Source organism: Panthera uncia, chromosome C2 (assembly GCF_023721935.1).
Source record: "Panthera uncia isolate 11264 chromosome C2, Puncia_PCG_1.0, whole genome shotgun sequence".
NCBI lineage: Eukaryota > Metazoa > Chordata > Mammalia > Carnivora > Felidae > Panthera > Panthera uncia.
The window spans coordinates 70229752-70247995 of record NC_064810.1 but is presented as its reverse complement, the minus strand read 5'-3'; the positions used below and the strand labels follow the sequence as shown (position 1 = coordinate 70247995).

Below are 18244 nucleotides of genomic sequence, written 5' to 3'. Positions count from 1 at the left end.
TGGGAGCCTGTGGCCTTTTCTGGGGACACTGTCCTGGTCCCTTGCCCAGGTTTTAGGGAAGGATGAGTTTGTCGGGCGGGTGAAGGTAGGAGGGAGGAGCTGTGCGGTGTGCCAGGGTTCGGGGATCTTGGACCACCATGCAGGAGGTCTTCAGGTCAGTCAGCGAACCTCTCCAGACTTGAGGCATGTCTTCAGTAAAACCGTGGTGGTGGCACTTGTGCCCAGCTCCCCTCACGGGGCGGCGGAAAAGGTCCCTGGAGATAAAGGCTGTGAAGGGCCTTGTTAGCTGAACACTGCTTACAAACATAAGGGATTTCAGTTACTAGGATGAAGGACGGAGCAGTGGCTAGAAGAGGCTCTCAGATTGGAAACGTGCCTACCCCATACGGACAAGGTTCTGCCAGCCTTTGAGGGGCAGGGGCCCAACTGGACAGAGTCTGCAGCCTCAGGCCAAGGCTTTGGAAGCCCCAGTCAGACTAATGGGGCCAACTGTGCTACTCAGGGTCTCCTTCCTCCTGTCCCTTGACCTTTGGCCCCTTCTCTCCACATCCCAGGTCACAGAGTCACCTCCAGTCTTCGTTTCCCAGCTCTCAGCTCTAGCTCCTCCAGAAGCCCAGCTGTCTTCCCAGGCCTTTCCCCAGCAAGACCTTGCTTCATCTGCACATACACCCCCACCCCCACCCCGCACACATTCACGGTCCAACCTCAGGCTCAAATTATCCTCTCCCCTGGCAGGATGAAGGGCAGTCAGCTCCCCAGGGAGGGTGGAGACAGACAGCGCCAAATGGGCAACCCAGAGAAGGGGCCAGGGCTAAAAATGGACAGGGAGGTGTTTGTGGAGGGCCCCTCAGGCTCCTGCCCATCTGCTCTGGTTAGGGGCCCAAGTCTGTGCTGGGTAGGGGGATAGGGAGGGACAGGTGGTGCACAAGATGGGTCTGGAGTGGCTTTAGGCTGTCCCTGACCCTACAGCTGGGTGTGGGGCTATGGCAGTCATGAGCTACATGCCTGTCAGTCCATTTCTGGCACATACTCTGAGGCCACACTGAGACTGTGGGTTCCTGTTTGAGGGTGTGATCTGGAGGTGGGGGGTGGGTGGGCCTCCAGCCAGGCTGCCCCCTGGCAGTTTGGCAAAGCCAGGACCTCTCTGGAGGCCTAGCCGAGGATCCTGTGGGCCGGACTGAGTGACTGGCTCTGGGACCTCAGAGTTCCATCTGGCCCCTGGCTGCCTTCAAACAGGTGTTCAGTGGAAAGCGACTGGAGGCTGAGTTCCCCCCTCATCACTCTCAGAGCACCTTCCGGAAGACCTCGCCCACTCCAGGGGGCCCAGCAGGGGAGGGGCCCTTGCAGAGCCTCACGTGCCTCATTGGGGAGAAGGACCTGCATCTCTTCGAGAAGCTAGGAGATGGCTCCTTTGGCGTGGTGCGCAGGGGCGAGTGGGACGCCCCCTCGGGGAAGACGGTAAGCTTTCTGGGTCATGTGGGGTGAGCCGGAGGGACAGGCCCCTAAGAGACTCTGGCAGAGTCCATCCCCACTCTCCCTCCACCCTGGCCTTCCCCGACTCTACCCTCTGAGGCAGATCTTTCCCCTCTGCTGGGATGGTGGTGTGGCTGGGCACAGATCAGAAAGGGGCTTCCTCTGGACTACATGCTCAGGTCTAATTAGACACCTCTGTTTCTTTTTCCAATTATGAAAATAATTTACTTACTGTAAAAGTTTGAAAACTTTTTAAAAAATAAGAAAAAACAATTGTTTGTAATCCCCTCACTCAGGGAAAGCAGAGTTAGCATTTCTGCTTTTTTTCACCCCAGGTATTTTGTTGAATTTGGTGAAGATACAAATTTTGAATGCAACTTTTAAAACCTTGCCTTTTCATCTTGGTATTCTAAACATTTTCCCCAGAAAGATAGGTAGCATGTATACAATAAAGCACATAGTTCTTGAGTGGACAGCTTAGTGAATTTTTGCATATGCACGGACCTATGTGACCACTGCCCAGATCATGATTAAGAGCAGTTCCAGCACCCAGAAGGCTCCCTCCTGCCTCTTCTACTGAGTATCCTCTTTATCCAAGGGAAGCACTATTCTGATTTCTGTCACTATAGATTAGTTTCTTGTCATTATATTTACAGCATTTTCCTTCTACACCAAAAACATTTTAATATTCCATCTTATTACAAGATTTTAATATTCTGTCATCATACTGATCATCTCTTATTTTATGGTTGCTGTTTAATCTGGACGTTCCCCCAGGAAGGAGAGGCCCAAGGGAGGGCTGCCCTCTCCCAGCCAACCTACAGACACCTGTGACATACATGCTCATCCATCCAGATGAGCAGATCTGAGGCAGGGATATTTGGGCTGAGTTGGAGGGAGGGACAGGTTGGCTCAGAGTGTTGGGGCCTGGGACCTGTCCTGACTTCTGCTCCCTACTCTGGGCAGGTGAGTGTGGCTGTGAAGTGCCTGAAGCCTGATGTGCTAAGCCAGCCAGAGGCCATGGATGACTTTATCCGGGAGGTTAATGCCATGCATTCCCTGGACCATCGAAACCTCATTCGTCTCTATGGTGTGGTGCTCACGCCGCCCATGAAGATGGTGAGTGCTGTGGGCAGAGGGCAAGGTGCTCAAGGAGGGTCTCTGGGCCCCCCAGATCTGCCCCTCCTCCTGCCTGTGTGGTGGTTACTCCCTCCATCCTGACGAAGATGCTTTGGTCCCCCACCTGATGTGGCAGACTGACTCCTAGGGGGCCCAGCCTGGTACTGTGTCTGCTGGAGGCCATGTCTGTCTTTGGATTTTGTTTGTGCTCATTGGCAGAGAGTTGCACTCACAGGAGGGACTGGCCCTAGGGTTTATTTTTTATTTTTTATTTTTATTATTATTTTTTTTAGAGTTTAGTTTTTAGAAATTCTAATCTGAGCCTCTGTGGGTTGCTTCTCTCAGGCCTCAGGTTCCCACGTTACCTGGAGGGAGAGGCTTGGGAAGCTGTAGAACTCTCAGAGGTCCCCTGAGGGCAGGCCAGGAAGGAGCATCCAGCTTGGGGCACTGAGGGAGGGGCAGGGCTCAGCCACGCTTATTCCTCCTGCCTCCTCCATGGCCTCAGGTGACAGAGCTGGCGCCGCTGGGATCGTTGTTGGACCGGCTGCGCAAGCACCAGGGCCACTTCCTCCTGGGAACTCTGAGCCGCTACGCCGTGCAGGTGGCTGAGGGCATGGGCTACCTAGAGTCCAAGCGCTTTATTCACCGTGACCTGGCTGCCCGAAATCTGCTGTTGGCCACCCGTGACCTGGTCAAGATTGGGGACTTCGGGTTGATGCGTGCACTACCCCAGAATGACGACCACTATGTCATGCAAGAGCATCGCAAGGTGCCCTTTGCCTGGTGAGGGACAGGTGCTGCCGGCTCACAGGGCCTGGACCCTGTCCTACCCCTCCTGGTCCCTGTGTACCTGGGCCTCAGAGTTTCCAGGCCTTCTGTAACCACAACAGCCTTTGTCTTCTCTGGGTCTGGGATGCCCTTCTTGTGCGCAGTCCATTCACTCATTCATCCAGGAATTCTCTGGGCCCATGTACCAGGTACTATGGTGCACGGGGGTAAGTGCTGCGGGAGTTCAAAAAGGCATCCTATAGGACTCCGTATTAAGCTTCTGAAATACCAGAAGTTCGCCAGGCAGACTGGTTGGCAAGTATGTTTCAGGTAGAGCTAGCTGCAGGCAGGGCCAGACCATACTGGGCCTTGTAGATTGACCAGGGATGTTTACCTGCACACTGAAGTGCTACCTGGCCCTACCCTAGCTCCTGTGTGAACTCATCCTGTGCTGACACCATCGTGGTCCACTGGCTTTGGAGGCACCCAGAGGAGTGTAGTCTCCTTGTTTTGGGGTGGGAGGAGTAGATCTAGTTCTTGCCAGAGCACCCTTCTCACCCAGGATGCACGGTCACCCTAATTAATAACTGATTTTATATGTAGAGTGACCATACATTTCAGATTACGTTATGCCTGTTGTTCTGGAGTAACTAATAGCACCCCCTTCACACCCAAGCATCCTGGTTTGGATGGTAAATTATAAGGTCCCCTTATCATAGCACTGTGAAATAAGCAGATTATTGTTACTCGCATTTCACAGATGAGGACCGTGAGGCTTTAGAGATCTTGAGTGACTGTCCCTGGGTCCCACCCCCTTTGAGTGTCAGGGCCAGCTCTCCAGTCCCAGGAGAGAGTCTTTGATTCTCCATTCGGTCAGCTTCCCCGTTGCTCTGTACCTCACCCCACCCCGGAATACCCCTTTGCTGGCCTCACTGCAGTGACATTTCTCTTCCTCACCTAAAAGGGAGTCCCAGAGGGAGTGTGGGATGTTTGGGTGAAGTGAGTGTAACTATTTCCACCCGTTTTGGTTCTTCCCCAGACCCTATCCAAATTTCCCACCCACACCTTCCTGCTGAAATGACCCAAATCCCAGGATCCTGCCCCAAATCCGGAAATTGTCATCCTCCCACCACAATTAGAAAACAGCCTGAGATCTTATCCCCTCACCAACTCCTGTAGCCTCTGACCTCCTGGCTTCCCTGACCTGGGAATTTCACCCTCTTCCTACCCCAGGCTTCATGTGAATAAAGACACGAACATAGATGATTTTCTCCATCTGTGCACCCCATAGTCAACATGTCCTGTCCCTGTTCACTTTGCACGTGTCCCAATACTTGCTGTTGAGCCTGGCACACAGGGTAACAACACGTTTGTTGAATGAATATGTTCTGTCCATTGGGCTGATGTGGGTGGGTGTGCTCTGAGGGGCCTTCTTTTTGACCCCTGCCTCTGCCAGGTGTGCTCCCGAGAGCCTGAAGACACGTACCTTCTCCCATGCCAGTGACACCTGGATGTTTGGGGTAACGTTGTGGGAGATGTTCACCTATGGCCAGGAGCCCTGGATTGGCCTCAATGGCAGTCAGGTGAGTGGCTGGAGATGTGCTCCCTACAGGATGGGTGAGGGCTGATTTGATTCCTGGTTCCCAACCTGGCCCTGTTGGAACTAGCTCTTATTTGCTGGAGTTCCTGTCCCCCTTGCCCGGTGTCTGCATGACCTCTCAAATAGTTGAGCAAAGAGAAGAGCCTCCAATGGTCAGGAGAGGGGCAGACTGGGGCTTGCTCACATTCTTTTCCCTTGTAATAGCCACCTACCCAGAGGCCCCAGCCAGGGGATAAGGGTCAGAGGCCCAGGGATAGGCTCCTGGAGACAGACCTTTTCTTTGGGGTGCAGGCATGGCAGCCCACAGCTCCAGTTGTTCCATGGGCTGGAGGGAAGGTGGGAAGTGAAGAGCTGGGTGCTCTGCTTGTGCTCAAACTGCACCACCCCACCGCCAGATTCTGCATAAGATTGACAAGGAGGGGGAACGTCTGCCGCGGCCTGAGGACTGCCCACAGGATATCTACAATGTCATGGTTCAGTGCTGGGCTCACAAGCCAGAGGACAGACCCACCTTTGTGGCCCTGCGGGACTTCCTGCTGGAGGTGAGGGCTGGTCTGCCCATGGGGGCTGAGGTATCCCAGCAGGGGTCAGTCCCAGGGTGGGCAGTGACGGGTCTCCGCCCCCAGGCCCAGCCCACTGATATGAGGGCGCTTCAGGACTTTGAGGAGCCAGACAAGCTGCACATCCAGATGAACGACGTCATCACCGTCATCGAGGGAAGGTAGGGAGCGTGAGGCTGCGCCTACGCTGCCTTGAAGGGTGCAGGGTGGAGGGGCCTGCTGGCTGAGAGCTCTTCTGCCTCCAAGGTTCCCATGGCAATACAGGCTGTGGGGAGCCTGAGCTGTGCAGTAAGGGGAGGACAGGCCCGGGTCCAGTCTTGAGTGCCTGGGGTTAAGTACCAGATGCTGCTGCTAAGAGGGATTTTCCCTGCCTAGCACCACCCTTTCACCCTTTTCCCACTCGGCTCCAGCCCTTGCTGTGTGGGTCAGAGCCAAACTGCCGATATGGTGAGGCGAAGGAAGTGGCTCAGCCTTGGCCCTGGGGCCACAACTAGGGACTCTGGAACTCCTGAACATTCCTCTCATCCTCTCTTTCTTCCCTTCCCACCTCCTCCCAGGACAGGGACTCTAGACCTGTCAGAACCCCAAAGCAGCCCCACCCTCTTCCTGGCAGCCTCTGCCCTCCCACTGAGCCCCACTGTCGCCTCCTGGGACTCCCCTCCATTTTCTGCTGGGCTGCCCACCTGGGCTCCTTTGTCCCCAGTCCCCATTCCTTACCTGCCCCTGCCCAGACACCTGGGACACACGTCTCTGCCTCCAGGCAGCATCTCCTGAGTCATGTCTCCTACCTGTAGCCCCCATTCAAGCCCTTCTGCTAAGGAGGCCCTACCCACCACTCACCCCACCCTCTGTTATCTGATCCCCAGGGCTGCCGAGGAACTGGTTGGGGCAGGGCGGGGTCGAGGTGCCTTTGGGGTAGGGGGTGAGCATGGAGGACCAGGAAGAGGAGCAAGGCAGAGGAAATCCCCTGTGCTCCCAGCTCCTCTGACTCAGAGCCAGGCAGGGATGAGGACAGGGTTCGCTTCCTACAGAGCCCTTTCTACCTGGGCTTCAGGTCTGGGGGTCTGGGGCCTTTAGTTCATTCAGTCTGTGCCTCATGTTGGTGTTGGTGAGAGGGGAGAGCTTCTGCGTTTGGTCAGAGTGATAGAGTAGGCCCTGGAGCCCAAGCTGGTTGTGGAGGAACATGACCTACCCTCACTGTGGCCCCAGCACCTCTTCCCCAGGCCAGGGCTTGCCTAGCCTTTGGGCCCAGTCTGAGAATATGAATGACAAACCAACAAGTTGTGGGGGTGAAGTTTGGGGAGTTAGTGGTGGTAAACGAAAGCAGAAAGCTTTCAGACTGAGAGAGGCTCAGGGGACAGGAAGGAAGACAGTCTGTGGGTTTGGGGCTGAGGAGCCAGACAAGGGACTGGGGAGCATTCCGGAAATAGGAAGATTAGGGTGAGGGCCTGTCTAGAGGGGCATGGCAGGGTGTTAATTCAGAAGTCTGGACCTATATCCATTCCTACCTCCAAGAGCAGGAGGACCTTGAACCTGACCCATCTTGTGCATCGTAGCCCTCAGGTTTTTACCTCCCCCATCCCTTGCTCTCAGTGGGGACCCAGTGGTCCCCAGCGGGTGACTCAGTTGCTTCTTGTGTTCCTGGGGTGTGTGTCTCTGGAGCTGGCACCCTGGGTTACCACCAGAGCTAGGCGGGCAACAGGTGGGGCCCCAGGGGAGCCGCTCCTCTTGGGAGGCACTGTGGTCGTGCCCTGCCCTGCCCTTGCGTCACAGCCTCCGGTTGGCCTGGGCTGCTGGCTCCGCAGCTGCCTGCCAGTGTGGGCTTGCTGGGCTCCTCCTCCAGGGCCATGGCCGACTTGGACCACAGCGCCTGCTCTTGGTTCCTGGAGCTGCTCAGGAGGTGGGAGGTGAGGGGCAGGAGGCCACAACAGCTGGTGAGGCTTTGGGAGTAGGCCTGTATGCGGATGGTACCAGAGCTTTAACTCTGCCCCCTTGTCTTTCAGTGCCCAGATGTCTCTATGTTTGTTTGGCTGACTCTGTCTCCATGTCTCCTAGTGGAGGGGCTCTCTGTTCGTGTGTGTCTTTTTGGGTCTGGGCTTGTACGTGTGGGTCTCTGTTTCTGTGTCTCCTCTTAGCCTGGCTCTCTGCTCTGTTTCTGCTCATCTGTCAGCCTTGGACTCCTCTTGCGGAAGCTGTGCCAGTGTTTGTTTCCAAGTGGAGTCTGAGAGCCCCCTTGTCCCTGGCTCTGATTGGTTCCGTAGGCTCAGTGTTTCTCGGGGTAGCGGGCGGTGGGCAGAGACAGGACACCTAGATGTTTTGCTGAGCCTGTGAGGTGCTGTCTAGATGGAAGGACAAATGATGATTTGGGTCTTTTCCATGGGTTCTTACTTGGAAATTAGGATGGCTGGCAGCTGTTTCATGTTCCATTTTTATAGATCTAAAGAAGGGAGACAGAGGTTTTGAAGTCCGTCTTCTGGGCCTTGGCCTGGTCTGGCCTGGTCCCTGGATCCTCTGCTCCCAGTGGTAGGTAGGGGAGGGGGATGCAAGGGCCTAGGTTGTCTCTCAAAACCAGGGGCTGCCTGGGTCTCTCAGAGAGAAGTGAGTGGGGTGGGGTTTTGAGCAGAATATTCAAGCAACATTTATCAGCCATTTCTGAACTACTTTAGGCCAGGAGTGGGACAGAGGTCTGAGATTTCCAGAAGCTGGTCCCAAATAGAGCAGGGGCAGCCTGCGGCATGTTCTCAGCTCAGGCCTTGGCTTCCCAGGTGCCACTCCACTTTGTACTTGTCCCAGGATACTGACAGGTAGCAGGAAATAGAGAGTTCGTGCTGGAGGTGCTGGCCCCTTCTCCTGTTCCCCCAAGGACTTCTGTCCTCACTGCAGTGTCTGCCCATGGTAGGCCTAGCCCTCCCATTGCTATGGAGACCCTGGCCTGTTCAAGGAGGGGGAGCGGGTGTGGCCAATGCAGGAGGGTGGGGAGGGTGGCCTCAGTCCTCTCTGAGCTGCTGGTACTTCGGCCCTACTGATTCTCAGAGGGGCACAGGTAGGCAGCACGATATAGCATTGGCCATCTCAAGACTTACATTTGAGCCTTGTCGAGAGGATGCTGCTTCTGAGGGTGTCTGTCTTAACACTTGCCCTGCCCTCCAGCTCCCCTCCCCTAGTAGCACAGATCTTTTGGGAAGTGATGTCGGGACTCCCAGCAGTCCTGGAGGCTCTTGCCTCAGCCATACCTATAATAAAGGGAGGTGGGTTGGCATCTCTCACTCTCAGAAGTGGGTCCAAAGGAGCCCCTGTGTGTTCGGCTGTGCTGGCAAAAGGAAGGGGGTGGAGGGAGTGACCTGCCAGTCTGGCCTTGCTCAGGGTCGACACAGGGAAGATAGGGTCACAGGGTGGAACTGGTCTTGGACATGCTTCTGTTCTACTTTGAACTATCTCTCTGCCTCGGTTACCTCTCTCACCCAGGTTAATGAGCACCTCTGAAGAGGTGTGGGGAGCAGAGTCCAATGTCCAGCCTGGGGTTGGTGTTTAGAAGGTCTGTTAAGGGGTACGCAGAACCCAGGGAGCCGTTGGGTGCAGGGGTGGGGGGGGGCAGAGAGCAGCAGGGGGTCCCCTGGTGTCAGGCATCCCTCTTCACCCTGCTTCATGGGAGGCTCTCGACCTCAGCCAGTCCCCGGGACTGGGGTGCTAGGGGACGTTCTCTTCTCGGAACAGCCCTGCTGTTTTCCAATGGGCTTTGTCCCTTCCTGGGTGTTGTCCTCCCTTCTTGCTTCCTTTCCTGCCCTTCCCACCCTAGGGCAGGGTGTAATCACAGGGCTGCTGTGTCTGGTGGTAGGCTGGTCAGTGGCCCTGTTTATGGGGAGGCTGGGCTCCCAGCCCTCTGCCGCCCCACCTCTTGGCTTCCCAAGCACTGCTGTGCTCATGGGGTTTGACTTGTGATCTCCAGAGCAGGCTGATTGAGGTCGTGCTGCCCCAACGGGCCGTGTCACCTCATGGAGGAGGGTCCAGGAGCTCAGCCTCCATCCACCCTTGGTCCCTGTGGTCTGGCTCCAGTTTGGAGGAGACCTTGATGCTCCTGGCTGCCCAGGTGGGGGTTGACTGGGTGTGTGCATGTGTCCACCACAGCAGCATGAGGCTGCACTACCTCTGCCTTAGCTCAGATTCTGCCCATGTCATCTGGTGTGAGCGATCCTAGTGTCAGACAAAGGAGCTGCATCCTGCCACTTGAAGTGTCCAGGAGGGCACCATCCTACCCCAACCCCCACCCCAGGCTCAGGCTTAGGCTACGTCAGTAGAGGTTCTGTGTCTGAGATCAGAGTGCGGAGGGGGTGGTCCCACAGTCCAGCCGCACTGGGAGGCTGGGTCCCCTTATAGACCCCTTATTTAAGACAAGAGTAGAACTCCCCAGGAGATGACCGGGGTTAAGGGCACAGGTCCCACAGCCCTGCCTAGAGGTGGTGGAAGACACTGGAGATACAAAAACTGGTGATGGGAAGGCATGGGTTGCTTGCAGTGCTTCCAAATTCACAAGGGGCTGCATGCAGGAGACAGAGTGTGGCTGGGGGGCTTGGCTCCAAGCCCAGTGCTAAGGCCATGGTGTTCCCTTGGCCACTGCAGCTCAGGATGCCCGGGAACTGGGCTGAATAGCAAGGTCAGGTGGCCAGAGGGTAGGGGTACAGGCCTTGCCGGGGAGGAGGGAGGCAAGGCAGATTTATAGGAAGGTTGGTAGCTGCAGACGAACAGCCAAATTTGAATCCTGAGTCTGCTATGATCTGTCTGGGAAGTGTAGGCAAGTCCTGTCACTTATTTGTAACCTATCTGCTTATTTGTAAACTGTCGGAAAAGGTTGTCTGACCCACCTAAGTGTCTTAGGGTAAGGAGTGTATAAACAGACAGGCCCTGTACTGGGAGAGTGACAGGTCGTGGGGCAGGCAGGCTGATGACAGACCAGCCTGGTCTCAGAGCCATAGCCCTTGGGTCCCCTCCTGCCAAGATAGTCAGATATATTCTGGCTGGAGAGAGCTTGGAATGAAAAGGGTCCCACTCCCTGGGGCCACCTCACACACCCTGGTGTTCACCATGTCATCTCTGTTGAGCAGGGCTGAGAATTACTGGTGGCGTGGACAGAACACCCGGACACTGTGTGTGGGACCCTTTCCTCGCAACGTGGTGACCTCCGTGGCTGGCCTTTCAGCCCAGGACATCAGCCAACCCCTGCAGAATAGCTTCATTCACACGGGACATGGCGACAGTGACCCCCGCCACTGCTGGGGCTTCCCCGACAAGATTGATGAGTGAGTGCATTTGTGGGGGTGGGGGTCACCTGTGGCTCCAGAGTCAGCAGCTCCTCCCTGGGTATGCAGGCTCTCACTGCCAAGGTCCTTGTCACAACAATAGGGCAGAGGGTCTCTTATTGCCCGAAAGCTGTTCCCTGTAGGCAGAACTGAGGTTAGGAGCTTCAGAGGATGGAGGCACACTTCTGTTTGGTGGAACCCCCCCAGAACACCGACCTTAGGAACATGGACTTGAGAACAGCCTCTGGAATGAGTTCAGCAGGAGGGTTTCTGTCATGCCTCCTAGTGTTTGTGTAGAGTCTGGGAGATGGAGCCTGCTGGGTCAAGCCCTGGGGTGTGCACAGGTGCCAGGGGGTGAGCTGGGGGCCCAGAGAAAGAGCTCCCTGTGGGGAAAGCCCAGGAGGAAGGTTAGGCAACACCCCCCGCCCCTGCGTGCTCACTCTCTACCTGGCAGGGGGTTCAGTCTCCTTTAAGTGAAAGGATGAGGTCACTGGGGACCTGTCCTCTGCGGAGGACACAGAGGAGAAGAATTAGTCACTTCCTGGGTGCCCTACCCCAGCGAGCCACCTGGCAGCTCCTCAGCCCAGGCTTCATGCCTCTCTGCTGGCCCCAGGAGGCTTCGAGGCAGCCCTTTCTCCTGACTTCTCCTGACATTCGGTTCTGCCCTGAGAGGCACAGTGAAGCAGGCCTGCCCTCTTGCCCCCACACACCAGAACCTGAAGCCCTGGGAGAGCAGCTGGCGTGAGCCAGCACGGGCCTGTGGGAATTGGGGCGAGGTGTGTAGACGCCCTCCAGAAGGTGGCCCGGCACCCTCTGCCCTGCTCCTGGCGTGCTGCGGCCAGCCCAGCCCCATTCCTCCAGGCTTTCATCAGCTCAGTGACTAAGTCCCAAGGCCTGACAGTCAGCACAGGGTTTGAGAGGGTGAATCGGGAGCAGGGTAAGTGGCCCAGCCCCTCTCCCACCTGGCAGCGGGGCAGAAGGGTGCCTCCTACGCACCCCGACAGGGGAGCGGGCCCGGCAGGACAGGAGAGTGTGCCAGCAGGTGGCTGCTAGACATTGGGGTACCATGGCGGTCATGGAGGGCCAGCTCTGCCTTTGTAGGGTATTGTTGGAGCCCCTTCAGTCCAAGCCTTTCACCCTGCAGTCAGTTCTGTCTCTGCCCTCTCTCCATAACACCCTCCCTGAGTACTGTCTTCGGGGAATTGCACGTCCTGTGCTCCAGACCCAAGTCTGTGCGGGGCTTGGACAAGATGGTCCCCTACATGCACTCAGGGTTTTGTTCTCTGCCTGACCCCGGGCATCTCCTCCTGAGGTTCCCCACGACTGTCACCACTCCACACCCTTCCCCCAGGCCCCACCCTCTGACCCGGTTCTCTCCCCACAGACTGTACCTGGGAAACCCCATGGACCCTCCTGACCTGCTGAGCGTGGAACTGAGCACCTCCCGACCCACCCAACATCTAGGAAGGGCGAAAAGTAAGAGCCTGGCTCCCCAGTGCCCCCTAGTTCATCAGCTGCCCAGGAAAAGGCACTGTCTTGTGCAGGCACTCCGAGCTGGCTGTTCTGGCTCTGGGACAGTTGGGCCAGGGCTGCCGGGGGACAGCTGTGACCCGGCTCCGGCTGGGTGTGGGGTGGAAGATGAGAAGCAGCTGTATCCGCCGAGGTGGGCATCCTCGGCCGTCCTGTGTTGGCCTGCCCACCTCAGCTTCCCTCCTCCCTCCTTCCCGCCGTGCTCAGATCCTGGCTTTCCTCACCCCCCCCCAATCCTGCTGTCCTCTCCCAAGCCAAAACCACCCCACAGGCTTCATGTTGGCCAGGAGCCTCATCCATCTCCCGGATCCTGTGCCTGTTGTTCCGGAACCCGTTTTTCCCCATCCTGCCACCCCATTGCTTCCCATTGCTCTTGGGTGTGTATGTCCACTCACTCCTATTCACTGCCCTCTCTCTGTCTCTCTCCACACTCTGCCCTCTTGTCTGGCTGTCTTCCCTTCCCCCCGTCCTCTGTCTCTCCCGCTCTGTCCCCTCTACTCTCCGCATGGCCTTTCTTGCAGGGGAGCCTCCACCTCGCCCACCTCAGCCTGCCATCTTCGCTCAGAGTAAGTGGGGCTGCTCTCGATGCCTTGGCCCCTGCCCCTGCCCCCTCTCTCCTCTCATTCCTCCTCTCCTTCTGAAAGGTACAGAGCCCTGGTGGGCTGGCCGGGCGGGAGGGGAGGTGGGATGTGTGCTGTGAGCTCGTGCCGCTGACCTGGCCCAGCATGCCTGCCTCTCCCCCGCCTTGCAAACACCTGGGCTCCTGGAGCAATTGTGTGGTCCTGGTCCCCCCCTCTCCACCGTCACCTGGCCCTGCTTCACTCCCTTTGGGGCCTGCAGAGGCTGTGTCTGGGCTTTCGTGGTGGCTAGTCAGGAGCTCTGTGCTCTTCCAAGGACAGCTCCTGTTGCCCTTAATGGTGGAGGATTGCCCATAGCCCGCTGCCTGCACTAGTGGTGTGCTGTGTGCCATAACGGAGTGGGGACAAGGGATTACCAACAAGGCCCAGGAGCCCGGGATACCTGGGGTCTCGTGTGTTGGGGTATTAGGCAGGTGTGGGGTGTTGCTTGCTCTAGCTGAGATGGAGGCAGGGGCTCATTAGCCTGTGTGGAGAGCTCATGGCGTCCAGAACAGGTCCTGTCCTCCCGTGTGAATAGGGTTGGTGTGCCTTGAGAATTTTGGCAGCTGAGGGCTAACCTCTGGGGGCATTAGGAGTGGGGAGTTGGTGGAAGACACTTGTCTTTCTTCCCGTCCCCCTGACACTGCCTTCTCGTTAGGATCTCCCTCTCTATCCTAGAGCCAACCTACGACCCAGTGAGTGAGGACCAGGACCCTCTGTCCAGCGACTTCAAGAGGCTGGGCCTCCGGAAACCAGGCCTGACCCGTGGGCTGTGGCTGGCGAAGCCCTCAGCTCGGGTGCCGGGCACCAAGGCAGGGCGTGGCGGCGGGAGCGAGGTCACACTCATTGACTTCGGCGAGGAGCCCGTCATCCCCGCCCCCCGGCCCTGCGCACCCTCACTGGCACAGCTGGCCATGGATGCCTGCTCCTTGCTGGACAAGACTCCACCGCAGAGCCCCACTCGGGCACTGCCCCGGCCCCTGCATCCCACACCTGTGGTGGACTGGGATGCCCGCCCGCTGCCCCCGCCTCCTGCCTATGACGATGTGGCCCAGGATGAGGACGACTTTGAAGTCTGCTCCATCAACAGCACCCTGGTTGCTGCAGGGGTCTGTGCTGGGCCCAGCCAGGGTGAAACCAATTATGCCTTTGTGCCTGAGCAGGCGCAGCTCCTCCCTCCCCTGGAGGACAATCTGTTCCTCCCACCCCAGGGTGGGAGCAAGCCGCCCAGCTCGGCCCAGACCGCACAGATCTTCCAGGCGCTGCAGCAGGAGTGCATGCGGCAGCTGCGGGTCCCGGCTGGCTCCCTGGTCCCTTCACCTGGCCCAGCCCCAGCGGGTGAGGACAAGCCCCAGGTGCCCCCCCGGGTGCCCATCCCCCCGAGGCCCACTCGCCCACGCGGTGAGCTGTCACCAGCCCCCTCAGGTGAGGAGGAGATAGGGCGGTGGCCTGGACCTGCCTCCCCTCCCCGGGTGCCTCCCCGGGAGCCCCTGTCCCCTCAAGGCTCGAGGACCCCTAGCCCCCTGGTACCACCTGGAAGCTCCCCGCTGCCGCCCCGGCTCTCAAGCTCACCTGGGAAGACCATGCCCACCACCCAGAGCTTTGCCTCAGACCCCAAATATGCTACACCACAAGTGATCCAGGCACCCGGCCCACGGGCTGGTCCCTGCATCCTACCCATCGTCCGTGATGGCAAGAAGGTCAGCAACACCCACTATTACCTGCTGCCTGAGCGCCCACCCTACCTGGAACGCTACCAGCGCTTCCTGCGTGAGGCCCAAAGCCCTGAAGAGCCGGCCCCCTTGCCTGTGCCCCTGCTGCTGCCCCCACCCAGCACCCCAGCCCCTGCCGCCCCCACTGCCACTGTTCGACCAATGCCCCAGGCTGCCCCAGACCCCAAGGCCAACTTCTCCACCAACAACAGTAACCCGGGGGTCCGGCCACCAGCCCTGAGGGCCACTGCACGGCTGCCACAGAGGGGCTGCCCTGGGGACGGGCCAGAGGCTGGACGACCAACAGACAAGATCCAGATGGTGAGTACCGGGCCTGGCTGCTGGTTGGAGGGGCGGGGGCCCAAGGGCCCGGGAGGAATGGGCCCAAGTGGTGCTGATGGGTAGGTGGGTGGGTGTGCCCAGCTGCAGGCCATGGTGCATGGGGTGACCACAGAGGAGTGCCAGGCGGCCCTGCAGAGTCACAGCTGGAGCGTGCAGAGGGCTGCCCAGTATCTGAAGGTACCACCACCTCCTGCCCACTCTGGCTTTCAGGGACCCTGAAGACTGGTTCTGCCGCTCTCCCCTCCTTTTGCCCCTCCCTACCATCCTGCCTCTGGCTCTCCTCTGCCCCTACCCTGGCCGGTGCCCTTCAGCCCCAGTGTGTCCCATGGCACCACCCTCTGCTCCTCAGGTGGAGCAGCTCTTTGGGTTGGGTCTGCGGCCGCGAAGCGAGTGCCACAAGGTGCTGGAGATGTGTGACTGGAACCTGGAGCAGGCAGGCTGCCACCTCCTGGGCTCCTGCGGCCCCGCCCACCACAAGTGAGTGAGCCCCTCGGGGAGCATACCCCCCTAGAAGAGAGCCCCACGCCTCGAGGGCCTCGCAGGGCCTCGCAGGGCCAGGAGACACAGGGCTGCCCAGCTGGGAGGAGGGAAGGCAGCCCCCACCCTGGGATGCAGGCAGTTTCTGGGTGAAAACAGTTTCTCCTCAGTGCATTTAGACTTTGTAGCCACTTGGTGCAAAAGAACTAATAAGTAAAGAGAGAGCACTGGAGCCTCTCCCCTTGTGGGGGCTTGCTTCCTAACCCCACACAGCACCCTTGAGCCTGCGTCAGGGAGCAGCAGTTTAGGGCTCAGTGATTTCAACATATTTCTCACCTCTCCATTTCATATTTCAGTTTAAAGTTTTAATGCCATTTTAATGGAACGCTTAACCAAAAATAATCCCATTACTTTCCTGTTAAAAATGTATATGTGGACATGTAACAAATGATACAAATGATCTGTAGTATAAATGTAAATATATACATCATAAATGAGAATTGTATCAAGTCAGAGGTGGAGATATGAGTAGATCCCAGCATTGTCCTCGGAGGGATGCTGGTGGGTGGGGGGTTTTGGAGCTGGTGGGCCCTGGCAGCAGATAGCTGGAATTAGAGCCCAGCCTTCCGCTCAGGGACGGAGTCAGCTTGGGCATGTTTCCCGACCTCTTCAGCCTTATCTGTAAAACGTGTACTAATGAGGGCCTGGCTGGTTCAGTCAGTAGAGAGTACGATCTCGGGGTCGTGAGTTTTAGCTCCACATTGGGAGTAGAGATAACTTAGGGGGGAAAAAAAATCTGTACAAATGACAGTATCTACCTCATAGAAATGACTAGAAGAAACGAGGGATGCATCTGTCAAATCACACAGCAAGCGTCTGGCACATGGGACACCATCACCGAGTGTCAGCTGTTAACTTGTGGTGATTCTTCCTAATTTGCATCCAAAGAAACTTAGGCTTTACCGTACCTATTGCCCTCTGATAGTCTAATACTCAGTAGTGCTGTTCTCTCTTTTTTTTTAATTAAAGAGAAAAAGGCATCCCAGGATGATAAGTTCCAAAATCATTGCTGACTTTTCAACCGATTAGCCCACCATCAAGAGGCCCTCTTGTGCCCACGCACTCTAGACACTCTGTTGAATCAGCCCCTGTATTGATAGAGGGGCTTTCTTGTTGTTTCCTGTCCTTTAGGCGCTGAGATGTCTGAAGAGCCAGAGGGTCTGCCCTGAAGGAATCACTTGAGCCTGTCCATCTGACAAGGGTGGGGAGAAGACCTGCCCAGGCCTGGAGGACCTGCTGCCACTTGCCGTGGCAGAGCAAAGCCAAGGCAGCAGGAGACTGGGAGCCCCGCCTTGCTGTCCCTCCCTCACCCAGTGCTGTCCCTGCAACTTTGGATCAGCTCTTGGTGCCCTTAGCCAAGGGGTGGGAAGGAACCCCATGAAGGCAGGCCTGGTGGCCGCCTCAGCAGGCCCTGCAGCTGACCTGCTTCTGGCTCCAGCCCCTGGTTGGGCCTGTGGCCGGAGTGTGTTTCCATGCTCTGCCGGTGGGGAAGCCGGGCTTGACTCGTGCAGGGAGGATGTGTTGGCCACACAGAAAGGTGGACCAGCACCCAGCAAGCCCTCCCCAGGGTAGGGCCCTTCTCCAGGGATCCCCTGGAGGGCAGTTAGGGTGTCGGAGAGAATGTGACTTGTGGCCTCACCATGGATATGTTATGGGACTAGGCTGGTCTTAGGATCTTGTGCCTGGAAATAGCCCTGAGTGGCTCAGGAAGCAGAGCGAGGGTGCCAGATTGTTCTCTGGCAGGGACCAGGGCCCAAGGCCCCAGGGTTGGAAGGAGACCAAGGGGGCAGCTGCCCTGGAGGGATACCAGTGCTTCCTCTTTGACCCAGCTCCTCCCCTGTGCTGTTCTGTGTTTTCCTACTAGCCTGTGTCGCCAAAGTTGCTGCCCCAGCTATGGATACCTGCTTCTTCCAGAGAAATAAAGTTAGTTTCTATTTTATGTTACTTACTTGTGACTGTCTGTTTCTTTGACTCTTGGTCAGCAGCCTGAGGCCCCGGGGCTTCCCAGGCCACCACCATCTGTCCAGGGTGGCAGTCCTCCTGGTGCCACCTGTGGACAGAGGGAGGAAGTGCGGGCCCCGGGTGACCCTGGCAGAGGGGCAGAGCCCCTGCTGATGTAGTCACTGACTCTGTCTCCATGGTTTTGCTCGAGAGTTCTATAAGGCCATATATACTGCAGGAGAGAGCATGTACGATAACTCACCTAGTTAGAGCTAAGCCAGAACCTTTAGTAATGGAGGAAAGCTTCAATATGTATTTTGTTCTTCTGAATATTTCATATGGTTCAAAATTCAAAAGGTGTTGAAGAGTCCTCAGTGAAGTCTACTGCCCCAGCCGCCACCTCCCCTCCCCAGAGGCTGCCTTCTTGTCTGGTTTTTTTCACAGTACATTCTGAAGGGTCCCATGGCCATACTGAAAGAGTGTCCCCATTCTTGTTCAGGGGTGCCTGGGTGTGTGGATGTACCATAGTCTGCTTAACCAGGCCCCTTGGGCTGTTTCCAGTCCTTTGCAATTATAACCGTTGATGCAATCAATGGCGTATATGGATTATTTTGCACCTGCAGGTCAGTCTGAAGGATGAGTTCCCAGGAGTGGAACTCCTGAGTCCAAGAGTTTGTGCAGTAGTGATGGGTGTTGCTGAATTGCTCTCCACAGAGGAGCTCATTCCAGCAGCCACAGCCACCAGCGTGTG

The 18244-nt window shown here is 57.2% G+C and overlaps 1 protein-coding gene across 12 annotated transcripts in view; it reads left to right on the top strand.

Annotated features, from left to right (window-relative positions):
- TNK2 (tyrosine kinase non receptor 2) overlaps positions 1-17496 on the top strand; it is a 45512-nt gene extending 28016 nt beyond the window's left edge. For 2 of the 12 annotated variants that reach the window (XM_049629464.1, XM_049629472.1), the window contains exons 4-15: positions 1237-1458; positions 2440-2592; positions 3098-3375; positions 4817-4943; positions 5356-5502; positions 5587-5681; positions 10620-10814; positions 12199-12290; positions 12866-12910; positions 13640-14994; positions 15097-15192; positions 15365-15496. In XM_049629464.1, coding sequence (XP_049485421.1) covers positions 1237-1458; positions 2440-2592; positions 3098-3375; positions 4817-4943; positions 5356-5502; positions 5587-5681; positions 10620-10814; positions 12199-12290; positions 12866-12910; positions 13640-14994; positions 15097-15192; positions 15365-15496 — 2937 coding nt within the window. The other 10 variants (XM_049629466.1, XM_049629473.1, XM_049629468.1 and 7 more) reach the window with 7 other exon arrangements.
- Positions 17497-18244: the final 748 nt, after the last annotated feature.